The sequence below is a fragment of the Corvus cornix genome, chromosome 3 (assembly GCF_000738735.6).
Source record: "Corvus cornix cornix isolate S_Up_H32 chromosome 3, ASM73873v5, whole genome shotgun sequence".
NCBI classification, from domain to species: Eukaryota; Metazoa; Chordata; class Aves; order Passeriformes; family Corvidae; genus Corvus; species Corvus cornix.
Genome location: NC_047056.1, coordinates 91,497,897 through 91,524,915, shown reverse-complemented (window position 1 = coordinate 91,524,915; position 27,019 = coordinate 91,497,897). Strand labels below are relative to the sequence as shown.

At 42.8% G+C, this 27,019-nt stretch overlaps 1 protein-coding gene across 1 annotated transcript in view; it reads left to right on the top strand.

The window, feature by feature from the left end:
- The window catches only part of AGPAT5 (1-acylglycerol-3-phosphate O-acyltransferase 5), a 55,907-nt gene extending 44,033 nt beyond the window's left edge, over positions 1-11,874 (top strand). Inside the window, exons 7-8 of the mRNA XM_039568731.1 lie at positions 7,500-7,623; positions 9,343-11,874. Of these exons, the coding sequence (XP_039424665.1) occupies positions 7,500-7,623; positions 9,343-9,568 (350 nt within the window). The 3' untranslated portion in view covers positions 9,569-11,874. The remainder of the gene's footprint in view (positions 1-7,499; positions 7,624-9,342) is intronic.
- Positions 11,875-27,019: the final 15,145 nt, after the last annotated feature.

Below are 27,019 nucleotides of genomic sequence, written 5' to 3'. Positions count from 1 at the left end.
TATTTAAAATGTGGATTCATAATCTTTATCTGTAGAGTGACTCTCTTTGCCTTGTTCTCGATGTCCTTCCTCAAGCTGCCCAGTATTTGGGGGATTTGGGGCTGCTGCTGAGAGGATAGTTTCACAGAAGGGTCAGCAACTCCCAGATTGTAACCACCAATTCCAAGTTAAGCGTCATGTAATCAGGGTTTTGGTTATTTTTTTTCCCTATGTTTGTTTACACTGAAGCTTGGCTGCCGCATTTTCACCCTGTTTGTTCAGCTTTGAGATCGTTTTGAAGTTCAGCCAACATTTGACTACCCAAAAGAGCTCAGGGTCTTCTGAAAGAGATGTGAAAGACTGGAGCATTCACAGTTTGCTTCCTTCTTCATCTCATCAGTCATGAGACAGAGTAAAACCAGTCCTGGCACTGATCCTCAGAGGACCCCAGTCGCTGAGTCTTTTCCATCCCTAAGTCCTTCCATTTGCTTCCGCTCCTTTAAGCAGCTTTTGGTCTATAAAACATCATTTCCTCTAATCCCATGGCAGCTTAATTTCTTTAATAGCCTTCAGTGTGGAACCCTGTCAGGGGCTTTATGAAAATTCAAATATATCATGTCCAGTGAATCCCCTTTATCCGCCTGGTCCTTGACACTGTTGTAGAAATCCAGCAAGTTGGTGGGACAGGATTTCCCTTTACAGAATCCACACCAAATCTTTTTCAACAGACTGTGATTATCCATGTGCTCAGTGATTTTGTTACAGACCTGTTATCTTACCCAGTGATGTAAGACTCTGGTCTGTATTTCCCAGCATCATCTCTAAAGTCCTTGTTTGTAGATGGGAAACTCCCTATTTTTCTGGCACAATGGCTGTTTGTGCTGATAGGTTACGCATCTTTGTTTTTAAATTCCACATTTGAGAGCTTCTAGATGAATGCTGTCTGGTCTTGGTGACTTCCTGACATCTGACTTGTTTGTTTATATTTAGTCTAATACTTTCTGTATGTTTACTTATTGATCTAGTTCCTTTGAATGATCTGCTACAAAGAATGCAATGGGTGTAGGAATCAAACATTTTCGACAAGAAAGAATGATGCAAGCAAATATATGAAATATATGAAATATGATGAAAAATATATGAGCTTCTGTTGCAAGGGCTTATACTTGACCATGAGTGCTGCTCTTCACACTTTAGTCATCCAGCAACCCCACCAGTGTCTTATCAAGTTTACTGCTTTTTATATACTGAAAAAAAGTTAAAATAGAGCACCCTTTCCATTTTTCAAGTTCATTTTTAGTCCTCTTAAGTTTACATTTACATTTGGCATGAGCAGTTTTGTGGCTTTTCCTTACTTGGACAAGCTTTCCATTCCTCAAAGCAGAGAAGGTAGGAGTATAATGGTAGCCTCCTTGATTTTCTCTTTAAAGCCATACAGATGTTTTTCAGACCCACACAGGCTTTTCCTTTTGCAGAGTTACACATGTTTTATGTGAGTTTCTATTACAAGTTTTTCTGGGATTTGGTGTTTGGTGGGTTTTTTAGTAGCCTCCAGGTTGCCTTTTTTTGGACTGTGTATTTTAGGGTGTTTTGACACTTTGCCTTCCCTCCCATTGTGTACTTCCTTTAATTCACAAAATCATTAAAGTTCTAAAATACTTCCAAGATCATGAAGTCCAATCTTCAACCAAACACCACCCATGCCCACTAAACCTTATCACAAAGTGCCACATCTGCTTTTTTTTTGAACACTTCCAGGGATTGCAACTTCACCACTTCCCTGGGCCAGCCTGTTTCAATGCATGACCACTCTTTCAGTGAAGACATTTTTCCTAATATCCATACAGCCTGAACTTCCCATAGTGCAATTTGAGGCCATTTTCCCTTGTCCTATCACTAGTTGCCTGGGAGAAGAGGCAACCCCCAAGAATTCTGCATTTCTGTGCTGGATTCTTTTTCTACAACACTGAAATTAATTGTATTGTGGTTGCAGAGCAAGACCACACCAGGAACAGCATCTTTTTCTTGTGGGTTTTCTTACTTACTAGTTCTTTCAGGAAACAATTTTTTTTTTCCCCTCTGGTGTTTTTGCCCAATTGGTTGATTCATTTTGGTTTGTGTTTATTTGGGATTTTTTCCCCTCCTCATCCTGCTGAAGTATCAATGCAGTTCAGTGAAGGTAGCTGGAATCTCACTCTCCTGCTGTCAGTCCTGAACTTGCAGATCTCAGTCCAGCTTCACAGTTTCTGCTCACTATTATTAAACTTACTTGGAAGTAATTTAATTATTTATCTAATATATATTCTAGTAGAGTCTGGATTTTCCATCCACAAGGACTTTATTGTGCTTTTGTCTCCTTATTATATAAAGCTATTAGACTTCTATATAATCGTTCATGCACACTACCCTACCCTCATTTGAACATCCTCTTCCGTCATTCCTAGAAGTCTGGTAGTCTGGTAACAGTGCCCACTCCTGCAAGCCCACCAGGATGCCTGCCTTACAGGAAGGAGTCATCTCTTAGTCCCAGTAATTCTTGTTCTGTCTTTGTATTTAGGCTTCTCATGTTGGCACAGAGGCACTTCTGAACTTTGCCCTCACAATGAATTTTAGCCACATCCACCTTATGTTACATCCATCTGAACAAGTTGCTTTTTCTGACTTTCAGTCTTGCCCAACTACCAGTTGAAACAGTCTCCAGTTTTTCAGTTTTCACGGCCAGCACCCTGGCTTAATAATGATTCAGGTGCATCCCATTTCTCATTTCAAAACATCCCCCATCTCCTGAGCTGTATGCTCCTTACACTGTGCCCCTTGTGCATGCATGGGGGCACTGATCTCTGTGTGCCTGTCAGGCCTTGCACAGGGGATTGGCAGTGTTCCTGAGAGCGCTATTCCTCAGGTCCAGGCTTGTTTCCTGGCTGCCAGCTTCAGTCTAGGCTGCACAACATCTCCTCCACGCATCCCTACATCCGCAGTACCCGCAGGTGCTGGCGCTGCTCCTCTGCTGCTGCCTGGGGCAGTTCCTGCGATCACCCTCGGCTGGCCCAGGATGTTTGCTTTCCTGTCTAGTGCCACTTTGCTCTACTGCTGCTTTATTTTGTTAGAGCAAGTAGTGAAATAGTTTTCTGTCAGCTCGACTTGGGATGATGGAAAGCATGAAGCTGAGAAGCAATGCAGCACTTAAATTCATGTTTGTTTTGCTGTTTAATTGTCAATTTGGGGTAAAAAGTAAATGGAAGTGGAGAGATGGGTTTTCTTTTTTTAAGAGGAGATAGTTTACAAATTGCTTTGGTAGCTGAACACTGAAGTCCAGACTAATGCAAGTTTAAGAAGTGGAGAAAGCATCTACAGTTCAGAGGAATGTCTCTGCTGTCGTGGTTTTGCCTGTAAAACTATACAAACCACAACACACAATGTTCTCTTACTGAAGAGATGTATTTTTACACATTTGAAATGCTAGTTACTTAAAATAAATACACCTTATTCAGATTTTATTTTCCAATGATATCACTATCAGTAGATCACAAACATTACTGAAATCTGTTAAAACAGGAAAGATTTGGGGACTCTTTAAGTGGACAAAATTAAGTCAGGCCTCAGTTTGTTCCTAATTTTGAAGGACTTCGGCAACAAGTACATTTCAGTAGAAGAGCCAATGTAGGAGGTTGAAACCTGAGCTATTTATTGCTGTCATATTTAAAGTGCATATAAAAATAGACTTCATTAGTAACTGAAAACTGGAATATCTGTTTAACACCACTGTCACAACTTTCTTAAGGGACAAGGCAAATAATTTGGAGTGGTGAAATGAACTTCCATGGTTCAGAAGGGGAAGGTGGTCTGAGGCCACTTTTTTGTCCCTTCTCAGTTACAGATATGTCTATGTTTCGGAACTTCTCTCCCCCCTCAGTTTTCCTGGTAATGCTGGTAATTCCAAAGATAGTTAATTGGCTTTTTAAGGTGAGGAGTTGAGAACTGAAAGAATTTTGTGGGAGCCCCAAATATTGGTTTGCAATTAAAAATGCTGTGGATTCAGTTCCTTTCCTGGAGGCTGTTGCACCTCATTTGTTAATCCCAGTGCTGCAGTGAATCCCCCACTGCAGCCCTGTGTTAGTGTGAATTCTGTCCCACTGAAGGAGGAATGCAGTGTCACAGCTCAAGAACAAAAAATACTCAATCCACTTTATTATTTTCAATTCTTTCCTTCTGCTGTGCTTGGTCACTAAAAGCATTACAAACATTCTCTGCTTGTATCTGTTATTTAGCCAGATAGAAAGTTTTATTAGGAAATTATCTCCCACACAAAAGTCCATTTGGCTCCCACACAAGTTGTTAGTGTTCATTTAACCCAAATAGTACAGGGTTCTTGACTAATGCTGTCCCCAACATAATGTTTGCTTGTAGTGCATTATTTGCATTTCTCTTTTGTCTCTTGAAGAAAAGTTCAGGCTTGCTTGTTCCTGCTGTTAATTATAACAAATTCTGGCAAGTTTAGGAATCTGAAAAGCCCATCAGATGTTGGCCTTAAGGGCTAGTGTCCCTGAAGTTGGATGTAATTTGCGCATAATAAATTGCTTCAATAAGATTTTGTTTCTTAGCTTAATTACATAAGTCTTTTGGGAGTTAAGCTAATGTGAAATTAAGGGTCATGGGACCACCACAGACCTTTAGTGGTTATGGTGATAAAATCCAGCTGTTTCTTCTAAAAATCAACCTTCAGTATGTCATCCTTATCCACTGGTGCTCTTATGTGATTGCTGTGACACTGGAGATTAGGGGCAAAAAAGTTGGGTTAGTTGCATTTGACCCTCACATGAATTGGGTAATTAAATACTAGTCAGATTACCTGACTTGCTTGACTGCATGCATTACAATGTCATCTGCAGATGTCCTGAATACCCAGGCTTTGGATAAAAGGACTTTGAATCGATGTGTGGGAATCATGACCTTCCCCAGGGTAGCACCTGAAGTAGCAGATCACACAGCCCTCAGTGAGGCTGAACTAAGTCAAACTCAAAAGGGAGGGTGAGGTTGTGGGGGAAAGCACTGGGATTCACAAAGGTGGGAAATAATGACAAACCTTTAGAATCTTCACATACAGGGATTCAATTTAGATTGGCTGAAGAACACCAGAGTGGGAAGTGGTAAGAATCAACTTGCATTGGAACTTGGGCATAAGGTAGAAAGCTAGAAGCAACACTCAAGTATTTGAGGAGGGGATTTTGTTGTCCAAGCAGATTTGTAGAATTGCTACATTTCAGCTTTGGTGGGGGAAGGTGTTTCTTTTGAAATACTTATGTCTTGAGTTTTGATTGGTTTCTAATTTTCCTTAATAATTTATAACTGAGTTATAAGTAACATCAGTAAAGACTTGATTGTTCCTATGCAGAACAACCCATGTGCTATGAAGCAAACGAAACATACACTATACAATGCACAGAATGTTTTAAGTATCTTTTAAAGCTGGATCTTCAGCTCTAACTGAATATGCATACCTTAGATGTTTTTTATAGGAGTCTAGTACAGAAAAAGACCATATATCTGGCTTCCGGGCTTTTGATTTCTAGATACAGTTTTGCATATTGTTAGAATGTTCCACTTCATAGGTAATGCCACTCAAAAGAGGATTTGTACATCAATGAACATCATAAGCATTGAAGGCATGGATAATACATCTGTCATTTTAAGATATTAATAGTATGCTTTTAGATGCTCATACGGTCAATGACCTTCATGTAGTGGCCTTGATAGCATCCTTAGAGAAACAGCCCTGCAAAATCCTTTCTTCACATTAAAGCAAGAGAACAGTCTGCTTTTAGATAAATGACCGGTGATTTTTTTGTGGTTAGTAAAAGCATTGCATATAAACCTGAAGAAAATCTCTGTGTGTACCATCATTCTGGACTCCAAATCCTTGGCTTGCCTGCCATCTAATAGCTGTAGGTAGGAGAAGGTTCTACCAGAAACCTCTTGGCAACAGCTGTGTTTGCAGCTCCATGGCCAAGAGATGGACTCATGCCTGGATGGAGCCCTCATCCAGCTCTCCAGCTGATGGTGTGAGGCCATATTGCTCCCTTTATGCTGTGCTTCGGTGAAGGGCTCTCCTAATCATTACATATTAATACATACTTTAGATGTTCATAAATCTGCATGATGTCCAGACAGAACCACACACAGCACCTTACAGATTTCTGCATCCAAGCACCTCAAGACTTTAGGGATCTCTTTATCTCTTCTCCTTCCCTCCCCCCTGCAAGCACACACACACACATTTGCATGAAAACAGGCTTTTAAAATTCCTTAAGGCAATTTCTAGTATGTGATAAGGACTGTTTTTACAGCGAAGTCCTTACTAATCAATAATCCTGTAAAGATGAAAAACAAATAGGGGGATATCTGCTTTGGCAGACAACAATAAAGATGTTCATGCTGTAACAATTTATTTGCACATTCATTCCTCCAGATACCCCTCACAGTTACGGGTCAAAGTCTTCTGTGCATCTGCACTGCTGTCCGAAAAATGTCAACAACCTAAAGGGACCACCCAGTCTGTGTTACATTTGTTGCCCTGTATGTATTGTAGGAAGGCACTTCTGGTCCCTTTTCAAAACAGGATGACTGTCCAAATTTCTGAGGACTTCCATCCTCACATCATGCAAATCTCTCCAGGGATGCTGTGGTTACTGCAGCACCCCTTGTTACTGATAAATGCAAGTGGTTACCAATACGCACTGCGCAGGATTTCACATTTACAATATGCAGTATAGTACTGTAGTCATGCCCACTATTTTTACCACTTGTTAGTTGTAAGAAATCCCACAAGGCCATTTGAGTAATGGAGTTTTGTTTGTCCTTAATGCTTGCTTGGTAAGTTTGTCTAGGGACAAACTGAGGAAATGGGGGGGGAGAGGGGTGCAATTTGCAATAGGGCTGTCTCAAGCTCTGTGAGACAGAAGAAAAATGAAGGGATACAAAATGGAAAGCAGCATTTGGTTCTGAGTCTTTTGCCCTATTACACTTTTTAATTATAGGTTATGGCTTAAATTGAAGCATACTTTCTCCTGGAAATGCTTTGGGATATCACTGTAATTCCAATTTTGTCATCCAGCAGCAAACAAAATTTAGATTTTAAAAAGGACAAGCAAAGAGGATTACTAGCTTTAAAAAAATTTCAGGATGGATAACTTTATGACATCAAAATTACTGCATTCCACACTGCTGAATGAGTAGCTTGCAACTGAGGTAGAGTGTAATGTTTTCAAGCACAGCCTTTTACAGTTAGCAAGGTGCATTTTAGGACAGTTCTTCCATGTTGTACCTGATAATGGTCCACCATTTCAAGTGCGTAGGCCAGATGGTTTATAAGTTCAGTGAAGTGCTCAGGATCCCAACATAAGGAGGGAAGGCTTTTTGAGCAGTGAAGTTAGGCTTCCAAGGCACTTACAGTCCGATTTTTTGGGTGTATTTGTAACTCAGTGTTTTTGTGACTCAGTTGTGTTGTTTTGCTCTCTTTTTAGAGTTTCTGTGTAAGGAATGCCCAAGAGTTCATATTTTCATTGACCGAATTGAACTGAAGGACATTCCAGAAGAGCAGATGTATATGAGAAGGTGGCTTCATGAACGTTTTGAAATAAAGGATAAGTGAGTAGAAATATGCAGAACTTTCTGTTTCAAGAATCTGTCTTATTTATTTTATATTAACAGATATAGCCATGATTTCTGTGTTATCAGCAGTGCCAGCTGTAGGGCTCTCTGAAGAGAGGTGATGTTGGTACTCCTATGCATATAATATAATATAATGTAATATAACCTTGTGGTTAAGCCTTTTGCTCAGGAGGTTGGCATTCCTGGGGTTTTGACCTTCTTTAGATTGAAGAGGTGTGAGTCCATGTTCCAGGCAAGACTTGTATTCATCTGAATACTCTCCATTCATCTTCTCCTAGTTAAGTCCTGTGCAGGAATGTAAGATGCCTGTGGTAGGCAAACAAGAACAAGCAGTGTCATTCTGCCCTTGTAATCAGTGTTAAATTGGAGTGAGAGAGGGGTGGGTCTTGATCTAATCTCTTCTGCCATAATTGTTTACGAATCTTTCATCCAGACAGCAACTGGATAAAAACACAGTTAACCCCAAAATTCCTGCCTTCACTGGGGAAACGAGGTGATGTAGAAGTTTCATTTGTCCATTTTTGAATTGTGGCAGAAGTAAAGTGCCTGACTTCCTCCAATATCTCCAGATAAGATCACTACTGAGTATATGCAGCAGATCCTGGCGGACCTTGTTCTCCTGAGGGACTTTGTGCCTAAATGTAGGATTTAAGTATTGGTTGAGAAATGATGGTTTAATTTGCCAGATCTGAAGTCCAGTTTAAGGGAGCTGAATCTGTTTAATTTCTAAATCCTTGAATACTTTGAGTGAGACAGAAATGTCCCACTTCTTCAGTTCTGTTCTGCTTTAATATTCTGCCTGTCTCACACTCCATGGAAGTGAGAAATGTATTCACTTCTCCTGTGAACTTTGAATTCATCTAAAAGTTAACATGACTATCTATAAACATGGCACTGTTACTAAAGTGTCTTAGACATTTAGGATCACAAAAGCTTTTCTTTCCTTTACTTTTGAAAGATAGAAAGTCTGAATTTAATTTAAATAGATAAGGAGCTGATACATGAAATAAAAGGCTGTGCAGTGTCTGTCCCTTTAGTGGTCTAGTAAGATGAACAAAACTGAACCCTCATCATCCATGTGTCATTGTAAGCTCCTGTTCACTGGAGCATCTTTCCTGGGACCAGATCAGTCTGTCAGGCAAATTTAGAGATAGTTAAAACAAAACCCCAGAATTTCCAGATCCATTTATTACTGTTTTTTAAAACTAGGAGGAAAGAAATTACTACTAAGCCAGTGGCATAGCATCTTACTCTTGGCATATATATATGCTTCCAATATACTCAGTGTCTTGTGAGCCCTTGTTATTTATTAGTTTATTTTATGAAGATACTTCTTTCTCCTCCTTTGGTGCTCAGTGCATTGTTTTGTCCTACAATATTGCCCACTGCTCTGGGCTTTTCTGCTAAATGCTGAATGAAAACAATTCTTGTCCGCTTTTATATTCACAGTTGCAATTGGTCCACAAGGAAAATATGGCTTTAATGCTTACAAGAGTTCAGGTTGAGTATTTTGATGTGCATCATATGCGTAAGGTGTACTCATTATTTGAACTTGTTACAGAGGAGCTGCTGCATATGATGAGATCATTTGTTAAAAATGTGTGATGAGAAGCAGTTACTGGATGAAAGTAAGGTTGCTTAAAATGTCTTAAGCTACTGTCTGACTTTGACCATCTCCTTTTTCTCTGCTTATAGGTTACTAATAGAATTTTACGATGCAAAGGATTCTAAAAGAAGAAATAAGTTCCCTGGGAAAAGTGTTCATTCCAAACTAAGCCTCAAGAAAACTTTGCCATCTTTGCTGTTTTTAGGTGGCCTGACTGCTAGTATGCTTCTGACAGAATCTGGAAGGAAACTCTATGTAAAAACATGGATATATGGAACTTTAATTGGCTGCCTGTGGGTTAGCATTAAACCATAATGATGTTAGTCTCTGATCAGTGAAATGTGCAGTCTTTTCTTGCACATTGCACTAAATTTTTTCCTGACTTTATAGAAAAAAAGTGTAAATAAAGCCTTATTGATTGAATATTGGAAATAATAGATTTTGTGACTTAAGCCTCTGTGTGGTTGGTCTGGGGAAAATAAATGTAGATTTTCAAATTTGCTACTGATTTTTGCTGGAATAATGACAGATAAACCGAGTCTCATGATAAATTGCTTTCCCCATGAACTAACATCCATCTCTCTCTGCAGATCTGAAGAAGTGTGAGTTATGCATAAGGGTGTCTTAAGTGGACCTGTGAATGTATTTACAGAGATTAATTTAGGGTATATATTTATTCTTCTGATATTCATGTTGAATTTTTGTTACTCTTTGGTGCATTACAGCAGCTCTGTTGCATCTATCCCAGCTGTATCGCAACTAAAATCAAACTTTTTTTTTTTTTTTTTTTAATTTTGCTTTTCAGTTGTCGCTAAATACTGTGTTCTGTAAAAGGGACTGTGAAAGCTGGCAAATCATGAGATGTTACCAGAAGCAGAATAAAATGTTCCTGAGAACTGCTGTTCATGGGGAAGAAGCTCTGTTTATCTAGTGCATGATTTTTGATTCTATTGCAGTATTAGGTGATTATTTCACATAAGCGAAACATTAAATTGTACCAAGCAAACAGCTTATTTTGCGCACCTCGTATTTATGCATAAAAGGAATGTGTGCGGTGTAAGGAAATGTGAAGTCTTTGTTTCTGGCCAGAACCCTCATAGCCTCCCTTGTGTCTGCATTACCCCTTGCACCATGAGTGTTCAGCTGAGCTCACACTCTTCCATGTGTATGTGCCATAAGCAGAAGTTTCCTATTACCTCACGATTTTCTGGAAGCAAACCTTGTCATTTGGGAAGTGCACAGAATCACAGTAACTTCAGGAACAGTAATGAGGAACCTTCAGGTGTTCCTGCTAAATCTGAAGCATGTGCCTTTCCCACTAACCTGATTTAGCCTGGTGTTTCATAGGCTGGCAGTCATCTCTGCTGTAGTATCCCACTAGATTCTGAGTCATTCTAGGCCATGCAGACTGTACTTAGGTTGAAGTTATGAGGTTGATGTATATGATTTGCACAGTAGTTAATAGTGAACGAAATGCATATCCTATCAGTATTTCACCTGCTCGAAAATATACTTTAAAAAGCAAAATCAACAAACCCTGTGAAAGTCTGTGATTCCCAAGGCTGGTATTTTTGTTGGGGAAAGCCATTTCCTGATTCAAGGGAGCAGTCTGTATGTACAGCGATGGGGAAGAAAAGAAGATGTATTTTATCTTCTTCCATTAGGGAATTGGACTCCCTGTATCAAAATTAAAGAACTAGAGAATATTTTTATATCACACTTGCAAGCTTTAAATGTGCATCTCTTTCTAGCTTCAGTGTATGATTTGTCTTGCTTTAGAGTCCATTGTGAGTTAAACATCTCTCAAAATTATATCTCAGTTTTCCAGATTCCACCATTGCCAGTTATTTAAAGATTTTACCATGTGGGGTTGTTTTTTTGTTTTTTCTTAAACAGAGTCTTACAGAGGAATTACAGTTCCACCTTAAAATCATCCAGTACAACTTTCAGTTTGCAGTTCTGTGTCCTTCCATAATGGATTTTGTCACTGGAGTTATTTATATCGGTGATTGATTCAGGATATGTTGATGAACCGTTTCAAAAACAATGACTGGGAACAGTGTTGAAAAACAGTATTGTTATGAGGCTGTGAAACAAAAAAAAAAGCCATTTTATGTAACAGCCAAATGTGCTTTCATGTAGTTCTTCCTATTCTCAGCTGACTGTTACTAGTGGGTATAACCAGAAGGCAACGTTCCTATGTTAGTGTGAGTTTTTTCAGTCGTGGAATGAAATTTTACTCTGACATGACTAAATTTCTTTGTAACAGCTAAGAATAACATTTAATTATACATCAAAAATAAATGCAAACCGCTCAATTCATTTGTAGGAAAATAACTGCTATTTTGGAGAGCCTAATTACCGTGAAATATTGGATCTCTTGCTGTTTAAGTACCAGGAATATAATTGACACAGTGCAGCAAACAGGATGTTTATTTTGAACGTTATTCTCTATGTTAATCTTTTTTTTTTCCTTGCCATTAATTTATAAAGTTTTGAAACTGTAATTTGCTGATGTATTTGGCATTGGGAGTATCACATGCTATTTCTAAATATGCACTGATATTAACTTGAAATATTTCTTCATTAAAATAAGAAGAGCCAATGCTCATTCAACTTTTCTGTCCTGTCTACTTGTTCAATTGTTTCTGCACTTTCATGTTTGTAACTTGGAACTGTTCAAACAAAGGCTACAAGTGTGGTTTTAAGTCCCCAAGAGAAGGACTTGTGTGAGAAGTAGTCAATTGAAAGAAAACAAGTTTGTCTTTTTTTCCCATGCAGCCAGAAATGTGTTAGAATTGATTTGTGCGTGTTCCAATGCAACACACCACCAGGTCAGTCGAATTGCAATAGCTTTTCACCCTTGAGCACCTGCACCATTTGCTGCTCCTTAATGATGTTCATTTGTGTGCAGGACCATGCTTCTGTCCAGGAATTGGCCTCAGTGGAGATAGGCCTTGGCCTGACAGCAGTGGCAGAGTGTGGACGAATGCAGGGACAGGGAAGAGATACTGGAAACAAATACATGAAGTGTATCTCGGTAGCAACGCCACCAAAGCTGTAGTGATGTGTTAAATCTCAGGAGGACCTTTATGTTCAAAAACTGCCAGCTGTATCAGTGCCTCTGATTAGAGCTGTTTCCCTCCCACAAGTACCGCTCTGTTCGTGTGCATAAGCTGTATGTAAAACTTGCAAGACCACCACTAAATGCTAGTTCTACAATGACATCCTTGTGTTTACTTTTGGGGAAGGAATTGGGCTAAGGAAGCATTAACTTACTCAATGGAGAACACAAAAAGCGAAGTGACAAAACATTGTGTGATACCAGAGTGAAGAAATGACTGAGGAGGACACATGAGGGGCTCCACCCAGATGCAGTCCTTTGCTAACTCTTCTGAGGCATTTTACTGTAATACTTATTTTTTTTCTCCTTTCAGTCAACATGTAGCATACCTGTAAAACTTCTTTCAGTATTTAAAAGCTGACCCCTGATTGTTTTGGTATTTTAGCATGCAGAGAATGTATATAGTTACTTCAAGGGAGAGAGAGGTAACTATTGTGTTTGGATAATGAAGGGGACCATGAGCAGGTTTGGGATTTTTGGCTTAAAGTGAAAAAAGATACTTTTCCCTTCACCACCTCCAAATAAAAAACACTTAATGACAGAAATTTCAACTGTATAATAGAAAACCAGCTAACAGGTTTGAGATCTTGACACCTGCTTTATAAATGCTTTTCCGTTCTAAATATGGAAATCAGAGTTTGGTCCTAACCTGCAATTCTAGGTCACTTTTTAGCAGAGCAGCTCTAGTGGAAGGGCTTGAAGCGAACGCAGTGGGGTTTCTCTTGTCCTTGTTTGCCTGATCCTGCCTGTCTCATCAGTTTGGAGCTCTGTGGTTCCAGTAAAATATGTTGTGCAATTTACTGAGCACAAGACCAAAGAAGAAATTAATTTAGTTTGTATAATGGCAAAAGTTACACAAGTAAAACACAGAGCATATCCAGAGAAGGAAGAGCAACAATAATCTGAAACAAAGTTTAGAAACATCAGCTCCAGTCAGGCACGACCACATCTGACTGATTCCAGGGAAAATTTGTTTTCTGTGTGAGGACCAGTTTCCCTGTCAGCATGGCGAGTATTTCTCCCACCTGGCCAGTTTCAGTCCCAGATGTGCAGCCTTACCCCAAGCTGACTGCAGTCTCTTTTTCCTAGTAAGGAGTCCTTCAGCACTTTTCAGACCGATGCAAATCTTGGGTTCCCTTCATTCTCCTGGACCCAAAGAATTTCCCTATTTGTTTTCAGCCTGATAAACTGCTGACAGACCACTGCCACCCACCTCCTCCTAATATGTTCTCCTTTGGAGGACTGGCATTTGGTGGGCAGATGCCAGTGGAAAGTCAGGGGTCTGTTGCTGGTGGGCTGGAAGGAGGTGTTGCTGTTGAGGGAGGGGGTGTTGAGCTCTGAGCAACTTGGTCTAGTGGAAGGTGTCCCTGGCCGTGGCAGGTGGGTTGGAACTAGATGGTATTTAAGGTGTCTTCCAACCAAACTATTCTGTGATGTCTATATTGGACGTTCGAGATGGATCTCCCTCCCTCCCGCCTGTGCCAGAGCCTGCTCCTTCACCAACTGGCAGTTTGCATGGCCATGAGTAAAGGCAAAGGCCAGACACTCCCCTGAAACCAGTGACTTGTTCCTGGGTCATATTTGTGATGTGAAAGCTCCATTAGCTAGGTTTGTACAAACTATTCCACAGCCTTTTATCTTCCGTGGGAACTCAGTTTTCGAAGGACATTTTGATGCCTTTGTTTGTGTTCCCTGTGTGACTAATTCGAACCAGAGCCATTTCAACCTGTTTGCCCGACGGTCCCAGAGAACCTACAGAGGATGCAGATGTTCAGGGGCAGAAGTTGCTGCCAGTTTTCTGGCCATGCAGTGACAGAGCTGCTGGTGGGAGCTGCCAGGCTCCTCACAAAAGCTGTGCAGAAAACAGGCCCCTCAGATCCCAGTCCCACCATCACAGCCTGTGACAGGCATCACCATGGGCTGCCAGTACAAATGGTTTCAGAGTGGTAGGTCCTAAAACCCGCTTGGCTTGTTTGCAAAGTATCCAGGATGTGGTGTTTTCTCCATAGGGTGGGCTGGGGTTCATTGGTTCTTTGAAGCATGGATGAGCAATGAGTTGGAGAGATGCCTGCTTTTGGGTATCAAAGTCCAGTCACTGGAATGAGAAGTAGGAGATAACAGTCTTAACAACTCCTGGCCGGAGAAAGACCAGAGATACTTTACTTTTCCCACCATTCCATGCCCTCAGGGAGTCCCCAGTGCTGGTTTTCACCTGGCTAGGTTGGAAAAGATTTGAAGATTTGTAGGGCCAGCATGACTAATTGGTGTCAAAGACATTGGCTGGGTACATGGATGTCTGCATTCAGCTTTGGTTCTGGGGCATTTCTGAACTGCCCTAGGAACAAGGTGGAACCAGAAATGGCCCACAACTCATACCAGTCTGCAAGCAGAGGTTACAGAGAGAGGAACAGCAGAAGGATTCCACCCTAAAGTGCTGTATTTTTGAAGTGCTTTTCCATGTTAGGATTGAGTCCACCACACCATGGCACCAGCAGATCTTGTCACCACTACAGCTGTTGTGTCCCACACTCCACACCAAGACCCTCCTTCCCTGTCTTCTTCAAGGACACTCAGAAAGGCTGAAATTGCCAAAGTAGTTTTGAATTTCTGGATATAACCAGCCCCTGGCCTTATTCAGCTCTGCAACTATTTCATGCAGTTGGGACCACAAGGGAAACAGAGAATTTAATTTGCAGTTGGCCAAGATGGGAGAGTTGACACTGTAATGATCCCAAGAAGTATCAAATGCTGTACATCATTAAGCACAAATAGAAGAATATGCGGAGTTCTCAAGGCTGAAACTTGAACTGGAGGTATTAAGTTAAATTACTTTTCATGCTGTATGCATTACAGTCACTGGTTAAAGCTGTCACGGTTTAGCAGGCATTTGCATCTCCTATAGTGTCCTATTGCACTTTTAGCAGAAACACTATAGGTACAGAAAAGGGCATTGCCTTTATGCTAATTTGCACTTTTAAAGTCTTGTGTGATAAACAGACTATAAAATTCTGCCTCTTATCTGTATAAGCTATGAGCATTTTTTGGCTTCTATAAACTGCTAAGTCTTCACTTTTTGTCACACAAGGTATAAAAAAAGTTGGTTTGACATCAAGATGCTTTAACAAATTCCTGTTTATCACAAAGGATCGCATTAGTATGGTCACATACTGAGAAATGTTGACAAGACTTAAAAAACACACAGTGTTTTATACAGCCAGGGAAGATAAATCAAAATGCAGGAATACTTTCTGGAATCCTGCACTTGTAGCTAGGACTTGGTTGTAGTCATAGGTGAATAACCTGGTTCACATAGCTGTTTAAAGACAGAGAAATAGAGGTTGCTGGAGAAATGGTGTTTTTATTGTCCAGAAAAGGAAAGGTATTCCAAAGAGCTGACAAATAATTCTGCATAACCCATAGTAGTCCTGTTGGCACAGGATATGGTATTGTTTTCTAAGTTTAAACAGTAATAAGAGATTGTGCGTACGTATCCTGATACTGTCAATTGTGTTCCTGACAAAATCACAAGAGATTCAAGAAGTCTCAATGCTTAGAACACATCCCCTTTTGCAGCACAGGGTTGGAAATGCCAAGTGGCTGCTGTCGCTAGCTCGTCCTGTGTATCCTTTGGAATGCTGGCTGCTGCTTTCAGAGCCAGTTTAGAACTAACAATTATTCTTGGCAGTGCAAGCACGTATGAGAGCAGAGGTGTGAACAGGGACACGCACCATCACCAGGGATGCTGGGCACTGCGATAAAGCCTGGACAGCCATCAATTAGCCCTGCAGAAGCCAGGAATGGGAACTCAAGCCAACATGGAGCTGCAGTCACGGTGACAACCGTGTGCCTGTTTGAAGGGGGAATCTCAGCACAAGGGTGGGCACTGGCAGCACCATGGGGTTTATGCCACATGCATGGCAGAGGCAGTGCCTCCAGGGGCCACACCACGCTCAGCTGAAGTAAACAGAGACTTCATATTCCCTTTTTAATTGTAGGACAAATTTGAAGTTTTTTAAAAAAGCCCTCTCCAAATTATATGACATCCTGGAAAGGAAGGAGTGCTCCTGAACCTTCCAAGTCTGGAGTTATTTTGGGATCAAGTGATGCTGGAGAATAATTGAATAAGGGTTTGCTAGCCTGCAGGTTCTCATCCCTCTCTTCTTTCTCAGCTCAAATCTTTCCACATGCAGTTATGAGCTTCCCTTATTCCTTAGATGCCTGACCTAAATTAAGCCTAGTTTGCAGAAAAATTTAGGACTTACTTCTACTTGCCGTAGAAGGCAACACATGAAGAACATGCACACATCACTATACCTGGTAGAACCAATGTATTTCTTGGACTGAATAATCAGGAAATACTTCCAGGCTCTGGTTTTCTGTTTGTAATATGATGGCAATGCTCCTCCTTGAGTTTTAGGGGTGTTCAACAAACACTTTATTTTGTGACGTTTTGGTGGGTTTTTTATAATATTCATCATGACAGTATCAGAAAGGTGTGATTCTGTCTTCATAGCCAGGTTTATTTACCAAAATGGAAGACCATCTGAGTGAGCTCAAGTGTTCTTAAGTGAGCTCAGGATAATGTGAAAAGAGAGGCCAAAATGAGATCCTTCACATCCTTTTCCCACACACCACTTCCCAGTTGTCTCCATGCTTTATTGTGCTTCAGTCTCCTTTCCATCCCCTGATTTCCACCTCAGTGTTCACACACTTCAGGTTCCCCCAGCTCTCTGCCAGGATTCCTTTTGTCTATTCCAAGTGTACTTTTCCAAATTATCTCCTTCTCTTGCATGTTTCACCATCTCTGAATGCAGTTCAACTGATGTTCTTCATGTAGACTGGAAACAAATAGTTTTTTTAAAAAAAAACAAAAAATCTATACTTTCAAGTATCTGGATTTAAAGCTGCTTTGGCCTGAAGCAGTTAGGAATTGCAAGTTCTAGGGAAGTCCCACTCTAGGCCCTGGAGCATGTCCCATGCTCATGAACTCACCAGAGAACAAAGCCTGCAATCTCTAGCTGGCCTCTGGCAAGCACATGTGAACCGCAGCTGGCTTGGTTTTTATCCAAAGCTCTATGAATTGGCCAAATTTTCACTGAGAGTATAAAAAGTCCATCTCAGCAGTAAGGTTAAATTTTTTCCAGTTCCAAGTCCCTCTTCCAGTAAGAAAAAAAACACCACAGCTTTTCAAGGAATGCCAGAGTACTGGGAGGGGGATGTGGGTTTCTGTTTGTCTTCAACCTGGCCATGATTATGGTTGAGAAAAAAGGTGTTCTCAGGAACATGAACTGTTTTGGCTGAAACTTTGAAGAAAATCCAGCCTTCAACACATACCTTGCAAGCAAAGTGTGGCTTAAATATTTGCTAATTGGGCAAAAGTAGTAAATAATAATAAATATATATGAATGATAAATAAACCCAGGATCGAGAAGGCAAGATGCATTGGGCAGTCCAAAACTTAGGTTGCATTATCAGCCATGTATGCAGCTTGCAACTTTCCCTCCCTCAGCCTCAAACTCCGAAAATTTGGACTCAAGGATCGATGTGGGATTGGTTGTGGTTTGGATCAGTCTTTGTTTTTAACTGGATGTCTTCAGTGAAACCATTTTATGGCTGCACATATCTCAGATTTGCTTTCTGTGTAATGAAGTTTGGTTACTTGAGCCAAACCCAGTAATATGCCTAGACAGCTTGGCTATACAAATGAGGTTACAAAGGTTTAACTAAACCAAAGGGCTGAAGCAGAGAGTAGCTAAGGCATGTGCAGAATAGCTGTTTTGTTTCCTCGTGTAAGCAAATACTGTGTTTTGCTCACTGAGTATCAGTTTCTAACACAGTTTCTGAGAGTACTATTATCGTCCAGCACTGATGTGTCTCAAGCACTCAGAATCGCTCCTGCCACCCAGGTGGGGTCAGTGTTGCTATAACCAAACTGGCTGGCTGATATTACTAACTTGTGCCTGAAAGAATTTTGACCATTTGATTATAAAATACATTAGAAACATGAGATTAAGGCTGAAAGAAAGAATGCAGGCTTTAATTGAAAAGGGAAGTGATTCCTGTCATGAAAAGGACCCTACAGCACACAGTTCCTCAGTCATATAGTATGCCAGTACTACATGTTAGCAACAGCCACATACCTTGGATGTTCAGGCTCATGGGGTTCATTTTTGGGAGTTTCAGCATCCTCTTTAGCCCCTCAGACAAGCTGGCCTGCCAGGGCAGCTGGAGTTTGCATCTTCATGCTGTGCGAGTTGGTTGTGAGAGGCAGGGCTGTAAGACCCTAGCACTCTGCCAAGCCTCATATCCTTCTCTGTTCTGGATCCAAGAGTTCCTCTTACACCACCTGCCACCTCAGTGACTCTGTTGAGTTTGCACAGGAGCAGAGCCAAGGAGCAGCTTCAGACAAACAGCAGATATCTCAGTCAAGAGGCAAATATGAGCCAAGAGGCTTGTCCAGTGTTTGTTAAGATGTAATTTGTTCACAACAGCAGCAGCTCAGCCAGCATCTTGGATTAAACCCCAGAATCTGGGCCCAGCTGACACATGCAGTGTGGATGCTCTTACAATTGTCTGACATGAACCTCCCCTTGCTCATATCCTCTCCCAAGGCACTCGGCTACCACAGTCCTGTGGGGCTCCCTCCTCTGTGTATTTTGTCTTTTTTACCTCTGCTGTCATCACTGACCAAACTGCAGCCATGAGCACTGGGGTACCAGCTCCTTTTTTCCCTGAAAATGAACTCAAATGAACTCAAACTCACCTGTCCTCTCAGCAAGCCACAGTCATCAGCAGGTGACACCCCATCCCTGCAAACTCAGTCTCCGTTGGAGGCAGGAGCCTGGGGCTGAATGCCCTATCTTATCCTACATTCCATCCCCAGTACCCCTGCAGTGACATGGGCTGACTCAGCTTTTTGAAACATTTCACACCAAATTCCTGTCCTAGGAGAAACTCTCACACTGAGCTACACAGAAGGACCAGAGAGCTATGACAGTTTGTAAGCCAAAGGGCTAGAGCTGTAAGGGATAGTTATTATCCACCAGCAAGCACATGCTGATGCCAAGCACGCTCCGGGACTGCGGCCGTGCCCCTCCTGGCATCTGCTCTGGCACTCTGGCTGTGCCTCACGTGCCCACAGCAAGGACACCAGCACACAGGGAATGCACGGGTGTTTGGGAATAAGGACAGGTAGCTTTTTCTTTCCATTATCTAGTGTTTTCCCACATTAAACCACAAATACGGAAGGGACACACTGGTTTTCATCGCAGTGAAGAAGTCAATCACAGATCTTTCTGTGTGGTTTATAACGAAGCTTCAAACCTGAGCTGCCCTGCATGCACAACCTTTGTGACGCGGATGTTCCCTAAGGAGTCCTGTGCCAGAGCGCTGGGGAGCCCGGGCTGTGAGACGGACTCTTTCCACCTGCCCTTTGCAGATAATCCTGCTTTGCCCAAACAAGCCCCAGGTGCAGCCACTGTTCAGAGCTGCCATCTCTTCTTCCCTGCGCGGCGTGAGACAGCGCCTGTGGGAAACTCGGCTGGAAGGGGCCCCTGGAGCAAGCCCCTTGGCTCTCGCAGCAGGGAGAGTTGGCAGCACTGGGAATAGTGGTCAATAGGGAGGGCAAGTCCGAAAATCCAGGGCAGGCACTGTAATCCAAAAGGTACAGAAGGCAGGAAGGGAGACAATTAAGCACTAATGAGAACAGAGTGCGCTTGCCGGCATTTGCTGGTGCCCGTAGAGATGGGGTACGGCTTGGGCACGGCAGGCTCGGGAGGGAAGGGAAGAGATGGAGCACGGCGTGGGCACCGCAGGCTCGGGAGGGAAGGGAAGAGATGGAGCACGGCGTGGGCACCGCAGGCTCGGGAGGGAAGGGAAGAGATGGAGCACGGCGTGGGCACCGCAGGCTCGGGAGGGAAGGGAAGGGATGGAGCACGGCTTGGGCACCGCAGGCTCGGGAAGGAAGGGAAGGGATGGAGCACGGCTTGGGCACCGCAGGCTCGGGAGGGAAGGGCAGCGGGCGCTCGAAGGCAGCTCCAGCCCAGCGTTTGCATCTACCACCATCTCGTGGCGAACCAGAAGATCCCTGCGCCGGGCTGTTCTCACCACCGACAGCAAAGGAGAGGGGCAGAGAGCTGATCCTCGCGTTTTGCAGTCAGTGCTGCCCCTGTGACCCCCGGCGCAGAGGAGAGGCCAGGAGCTCACTGAACGGGATTGACTAAGGATGAAGGAAGGCGGCAGCAGGTTCATTACCAGGCGATGTGCCCAGCCCAGCACAGTTCATTCCCAGGTGATGTGCAATATGTGCCCAGCCCAGGACAGGCCCAAGAAGGTCTGACAGACCTGAGCTCTTCTGCACTCACCAGGCCCACAGAACCTGAGTTAGAGACCTGCCTTCCAAGGAGCCCTCGGTCCTGAAGGGTGCTGCAAGAGGACATGATGCTTCTCCTCCAATCCTAGCATAAATACTCTGTTTGTAGGGAGGAAAAAAAGATCCTGCCTGCTCCTTTCTCTGTGGGATGGTAAAATAGATGAAACTAGTGACAGTAGAAAGACAGGTTCACAGTAGAAATTAAGAAAATCAGCTTAGAAAACAGAATTTCATGTGAGGGTAGAGAAGGAAGAGAGCTGCCGAAATGATGGAGAAGATTTATGATTCCCTACTGAAAATACAGGAAGCAGTTTTGAGCTTCAGTTTAGTTGCTTTTAGAAACCAGTGACAGAATAACAAGCCTTAACGCACCATGCTTTATGTAGGAAACTCACTTAATGCACCGTGGACTAATTTCTACATTTGAGATTCTCTCTGACCTGATGATGAATCAGAAGTCGTCTCGGGGGGTGTGGTGGGGGGATCAGGGAGCTGCAATCTGAGCCAGATCGAAGAGGGCTGAGGACTAAGGCCAGGCAAAGCCAGTGATGCTTACTGAGCGCCCGCAGAAAACAAAGTATCCAAACAAACACTGGGTGTTTCACATGCGGTGTACCCATGCAGAGCCTAGTTAGCTGGGCCTCAGGTTCCATGTGTTGGCTAACCAAAACATTCTGAGTTGGAAGGGACCCACAAAAATCATTGAGTCCAGCTCTTAAGAGAACGGCCCACACAGGAACTGAGCCCACAACCTTGGCATTATTAGCACCATACTCTGACCAAATGAGCCAATCTTACAGAACAAACTACTTTGTTTCCCCACCTCCATCTCCTATTCTGCTGCAAAAAACAGAGAGAAGAGAGATCCCTGTGCTTTGACTTCCATCTCCTCCAGAAAAAAAGAATTTCTCCTCTCATTTTTGAGGGGTCCCTAGTGTGGACTGTTTTGCCTGTGGATCCAGTGCCAAGCCCTCTGCATTCCTTTGCTCAATTCTTGGCTGTCCCAGCTAGAAAAAGGGTGTCTGATTTAAATCCGTGGGTGGTGATTAGCAGGTCCCTAAGCTATAGCTGTGCAGACAAAACATTTGGCATCACACTTGTCTCAGATAACTTGAGACATCCATGATATACACAGCTACAGCAGATCTGGACTCCCTTACAGCAGACACAGGAGTCCAGACCCCTTTTACTTCTCTGTACTGTCACTTGGGAATTGCATGTCCAGTGTTCCCTTCATCTGAAAAATTTTAGACATTGATTCCAGGAGAAGATGAAATGGAGCCTAGCCTGATTCATTAAATTGACTGCATTTGTGCAGGCTGTAAGCAGAGCCCGATTCTTTACATTGACTGTGTGTCTGTACAAAAAGCCCAGCCTGAGCAGTTCAGGTGCAGACACCCCTGCTGGAGGTTGACTACCTTGAGCCAGCTGGATGCTGGCCCCTGTCCCTCTGCCTCCACTGGGGCATCAGAGATGCCTCAACACCTGCAGCCCAGGGGGAAGGGCTGCAGGTAGTGTAGCCACTCCTGGGTAGAGGGCTCACCTCCTACCATCCTCTGCCCCCAGCCCTGGGCACAGAGGTTGACATGGGGATGCCACCCTCCCAGGGGTTGTTAAAAACTGAGCTGCCAAAGCAATGTGTGTGTGGTTTGGCTTGTGTGTCTTGAGATCCCCTCACAGGGTATCCCAACCCCCTCCCTTTTGGGGATGGGTCTGGGGAGAGATCTGCCCTCTTGTCAGGTCTGCTTTCTCTGCCTCCTTGTTTTCTTGATATCCAGCTGATATGGAGCTACTTGTTTTGTCCTGTGGAGACCAACAGAAGCCGAGTTATATTTAGCAACGTTCCCATACAAAGGATCAGTCTTGTTAGGCAATGTTGGATTTACTGCATCTAGTGAACTACATGGCTAAGTGCCATGCTCTGATCCAGAAATTTCTACTGCTCAAGCAAACAGGAAGTCCAGAAAATGCTATTATGTGCCTACTTTTAGAAGGAAAAATCTAAACCATGGTTAGATCTATTCCTGCCTTACTTCAGAAACTTCTAAAATGCATTTCAAGGCAGTCAGTGGTGCACTTAGAGGATGATCAAGAAACAAACCTTGAAGCTTAACCCCATTATTATTCACACTGAAAGCTCAGCACAGTGAGACGGCTGGGGTTGCGGGCTCTGCGCATGGATCAGCTGTGACACACCCCATCAGGTTCAGAGTAAATTACTCCTATCTGGTTTTCAACAAACTTGTATTAGTGTCACTGGACTGTTACAAGTTTTATTTCTCCTCTCAGGCAAGATCACTTTCTCTGTGGTGCTAATGATCTCCAAAGCATTCCTGTTGTTTAACTCTCCATGCAGAGTGATGCGTGATGAAAGCAGGGCTGTATTTTATTACATTATAATAGTGTTTCTTAAACTCCTGTAATGAAATACCTGCAGCAGAGCCAGAATGTCCAAGGCATCCTGGTGTGTATTCAACAACACACCATATGCAGCTGTGCTTCTATCTGCGCAGCCCACAGTCAAAGAGAACCAAAGAGCAGAAAATGGAGGAATTGGTCTAGTCTCACATCAGAGGACTGGGCTCTACAAGAGCAGAGCTTTGCAGAGCTCCTCAGGGCCTGTCTTCTTGAGTGAACTGTGGAAGGACAGACAAACCAGCATCGCCTCTCTCAAAGCAGGCCATCATTCTAACTTCTGTCCTTTCTAATACACTCACTGCAACTTACAACTTTGCTCACCTCTGCAATGTTCCCCTTACCGTCACGATCAAGCACATGCTTTTACTGCTCACAGAGAACATAACTCATATTGGCAACAGCTTGGTTTATATTTAGTTATTATTAAAAGCTGGGGAACCAAATAAAAGACACTATTGGCTCGGAGAAGCTCTCTGCTCTGCAGGCAGTCAGATGAGATGACCTTGAGAGCTCCCCCATTGCTGGTTGCTGCAGTAATCACTGCTGCTGAGAAAATGAGCCTGAACAGGATGAATTCAGCCCACAATTTCATTACATTTTTCTGTACTTACGGGGTTTTTTTATGGAAAAGCACCCCACATTCTCAGCTTTCAACTTTATTTCTCTGTTCAGTTGTCCTAAAGGTTTCTATCATCCTTACTTCGTGCTGTCTTCCCTCTTTTTGTTCCCTTCCTTGTGGCTTCTGGAACACTGCTCTCTTAGCTGGACACACCGTGTATCTCTTTGAGTGTTGTTTTCTTGCATGCTTGCTACTTCTGTTACTTTTATCTTGGCCCTTCCCTCTCTCTTTTACCTCTCTTCACTTTGAGATACTCTTTTCCTCATCATTTTTTCCCTTGTGTTTTTTTGTATCCTGGATTACATGCTGTTACTTGGACTGGATGTTTACTTTTGCACGTAAAACCCGTTGCATTTCTTTAATATCTGGTACAATCTCACCACCACTTATACTACATTGACTTCATTGATTTCAGGGGAACTGGAATGGATAAGAGGATAATCCAATTTGGAAGAGATCAGAAGCCAGATAGGACAAAGTGGTAAAATGAGGAAAAGAAAGCTTATAATAATCTTTAAGTTAGATGTTCCTGGGTTGCAAAGGGAAAACTCTGCCTGGAGCTGCTAGATGCAGGAGCAGACCTGCTGGCATGACTGCAGTGAGCAGGCTGGGCATGCCATAAACTCACTTGAGCTTTCCAGAGCCAAGTAAATGCAAGGTCAGGTCACATGCACTACTTCCCAGCATTCTTATAGAAGAGCAATGTATTTGTCCACTAGACGCAGTCCCACATTCCAAGTGGATTTTGGCCTACAGATATCTGGGGAAATTCACATTATACAACCTACATTTGATCACCGTTTTCCCTTGTCATTTGATTTCCCTTTTTCTCTGTCAATGATGGAGAGCTCTTCTTTTTCCCACTATATTTGTCTCTGGGCTACGAAACACAAAGAACATCTCTCCCTTTGTTCAAAGAATCTGATATAATTTGTTAAGGACAGAGAAGTAATGGGATTAGGGCGACTATTTTTATTTATGAAAACAGTGCTACCAGCCCAGTCTCTAGTGTGAGGCAGTTATACAGCTCAGCAGCACTTTCCATTGCCATAGTTTATTCCTTGGCTTTTACTTGGGTCAGCAGGACAGTGGCTTAATTGCTAGACTGTGCAAGAAAAAACGTGAGACCAAAATTAAAGGCCCAGACCTAACAGCAGTGAGTCTCTGAGCCAGGCTGCCAGTTGTTTCAGTCACCTTCCTGATGACAGAGCTTGCAGGGCTGGTAACGCTGCCAGCAGCGTGACAGCAAGTGGGGTGAGGCTTCTATTCCAGTTTATTAGTATGCATCCATACAAGGTTGTGTTTAATCCAGGCTAATACAGCCACGGTGTTTTACTATCTCAAACATGCCCATCCTATATAATTCCCATTAGATGTGTTCATAGTCCCCTGAATGACATAGAAGTCATTCCAAGCCCTTTCAAAGTCCCCAGAACATCAGGATAAGCATATCCCCTCACTGTTCTGATGGCTCCAGTCAAAGAACAATTTTCAAGTGTTCAAAGAACAATTTTCAAGTGTTCAATTGCTCTCTCCAACACAATGGTTTAGAAATCAAAATAAAACCAAAAGCAAAAGAACAACATAAACTAGGAGGCAGGCCCAGTAGGACTAACTTTGCAAAGCCAACCTGCTGAATAGCCTGTGGTGGCCCAACCCAGCCCAGTGGATGCTGGCCATGCCATGGGTCTCCATCAGTCTCTGATTACTGCAAGTACAGAGCAGAGCCCTTCCCAGTGGTGACAGAAACTACCAGGACTCTGTATTTCACATTGCTGCTAACACAAAATCAGAACAGCTGTCAACACCAAAATGGCTGCAAAGCTGAAAAGTGGATAAAGCTGTGGAACTGGATACAGTGTAGAAGTATATTAAATCATGTCTTTTTTTAATTGCATGGTATTACAAATTTCTCAAAATAGCTGCACTAAAAGTTGCCTTGACTACATTCTCGGTGAAAATGCAGTAATTTTGCCTCTTTTACCTAGAGAAGATTATAATGGCGATATGAATATACCATCCCTTAAATAGAATTGCCAGCTTTTTTTTCTAAAATAAATTGCTCCTTTTCACTTTACAATGGATATACTGTTCATAGCAGGCATGTTTGAGTTAATTTTCCTAATGAACACAGACAGCAGCCTGACTTTCCCATGCTGCCCTGGAGATGCAGTATTGTTTTATATTTTGTTGTTTAAAGCTGTCAGGATTGTATGCGCTGACTAAACTGGAATTTTGCTTCCAGCTTTTCACCTGTCGCTATGCATGTCCCCATCATTTCCCATCTTTCCATCAGTTTATATAACTCCTCATGCCACAGCCCATAGATCCCTGCATCTTGCTCCTGCTGCCCAGGAGCAAGAAGGTCACTGTGTGCCGTCCTTGGCTAAGTGCATCAGGGAAGGTAATGTTTTCTCCTGTCTGCCTTTTCTCAACAGAAAAAGAGACCAAGGTTTGCAGAGAGGCTTCATTTAGGCACCAAATGTGCTCAAGTAGTTAAAAACCAGGCTTGGCACTTGGTGATACATTTCAAATTCTATCTCAATGACTCTCAACAGGGCAGTTAAGTTTCATAATTCCTCTTGCCTCTCTTGGAGCTCAGGGCTCACATAATCACAGTAAGGCTGAGGTGGGAAGGGGCCTCAGAAAATCATCCAGCCCAAGTCCAGGATCACCTAGCAGGGTCACCCACAGCAGGTTTCCCAGGACCCTGTCCAGTCAGGATTTAAAATCTCCAGGGCTGGTTCATGGGGTGCTAGGGTTTAGTGTACCACTTTGGTGTGCTTGCTGAGCCCCTGCAGGCAGGCCAGCAGCTGACAGACCTCTGTTCTTTACTCTGCTACTGTGGAGAGAGATAAGATATGGAATTCCAGCTGCTGAAGCAAGGGAGGCAGGTTGGGGTATGTTAGGAATTCCAGAGTAGCCGGTAGGAAACTATGATCCTGGACTGAGAGGGGGTTGCTAGTAAGAGAGGGGTACATGGGGTTTATGTACTAGTGCAGTGGGATAAGATTATATTAAAGAAAATATAAGATTATATTAAAGAAAAGGTGGGGTTGGAAGTATGTCTTCTTTAGCGTTTTTGTGCAGCCCATCCAAGGCATATTTGAAGAAAACACATTTTCTCTCCTCCCCTTCTTCTTCCTCTGAAGTCCACGCATGCCAGAATGACAGGGTCCTGGGTTAGGACCCTTTTTGTGTTGCCTCACTTTTCCTTCCTGGGATCTGTTTTTT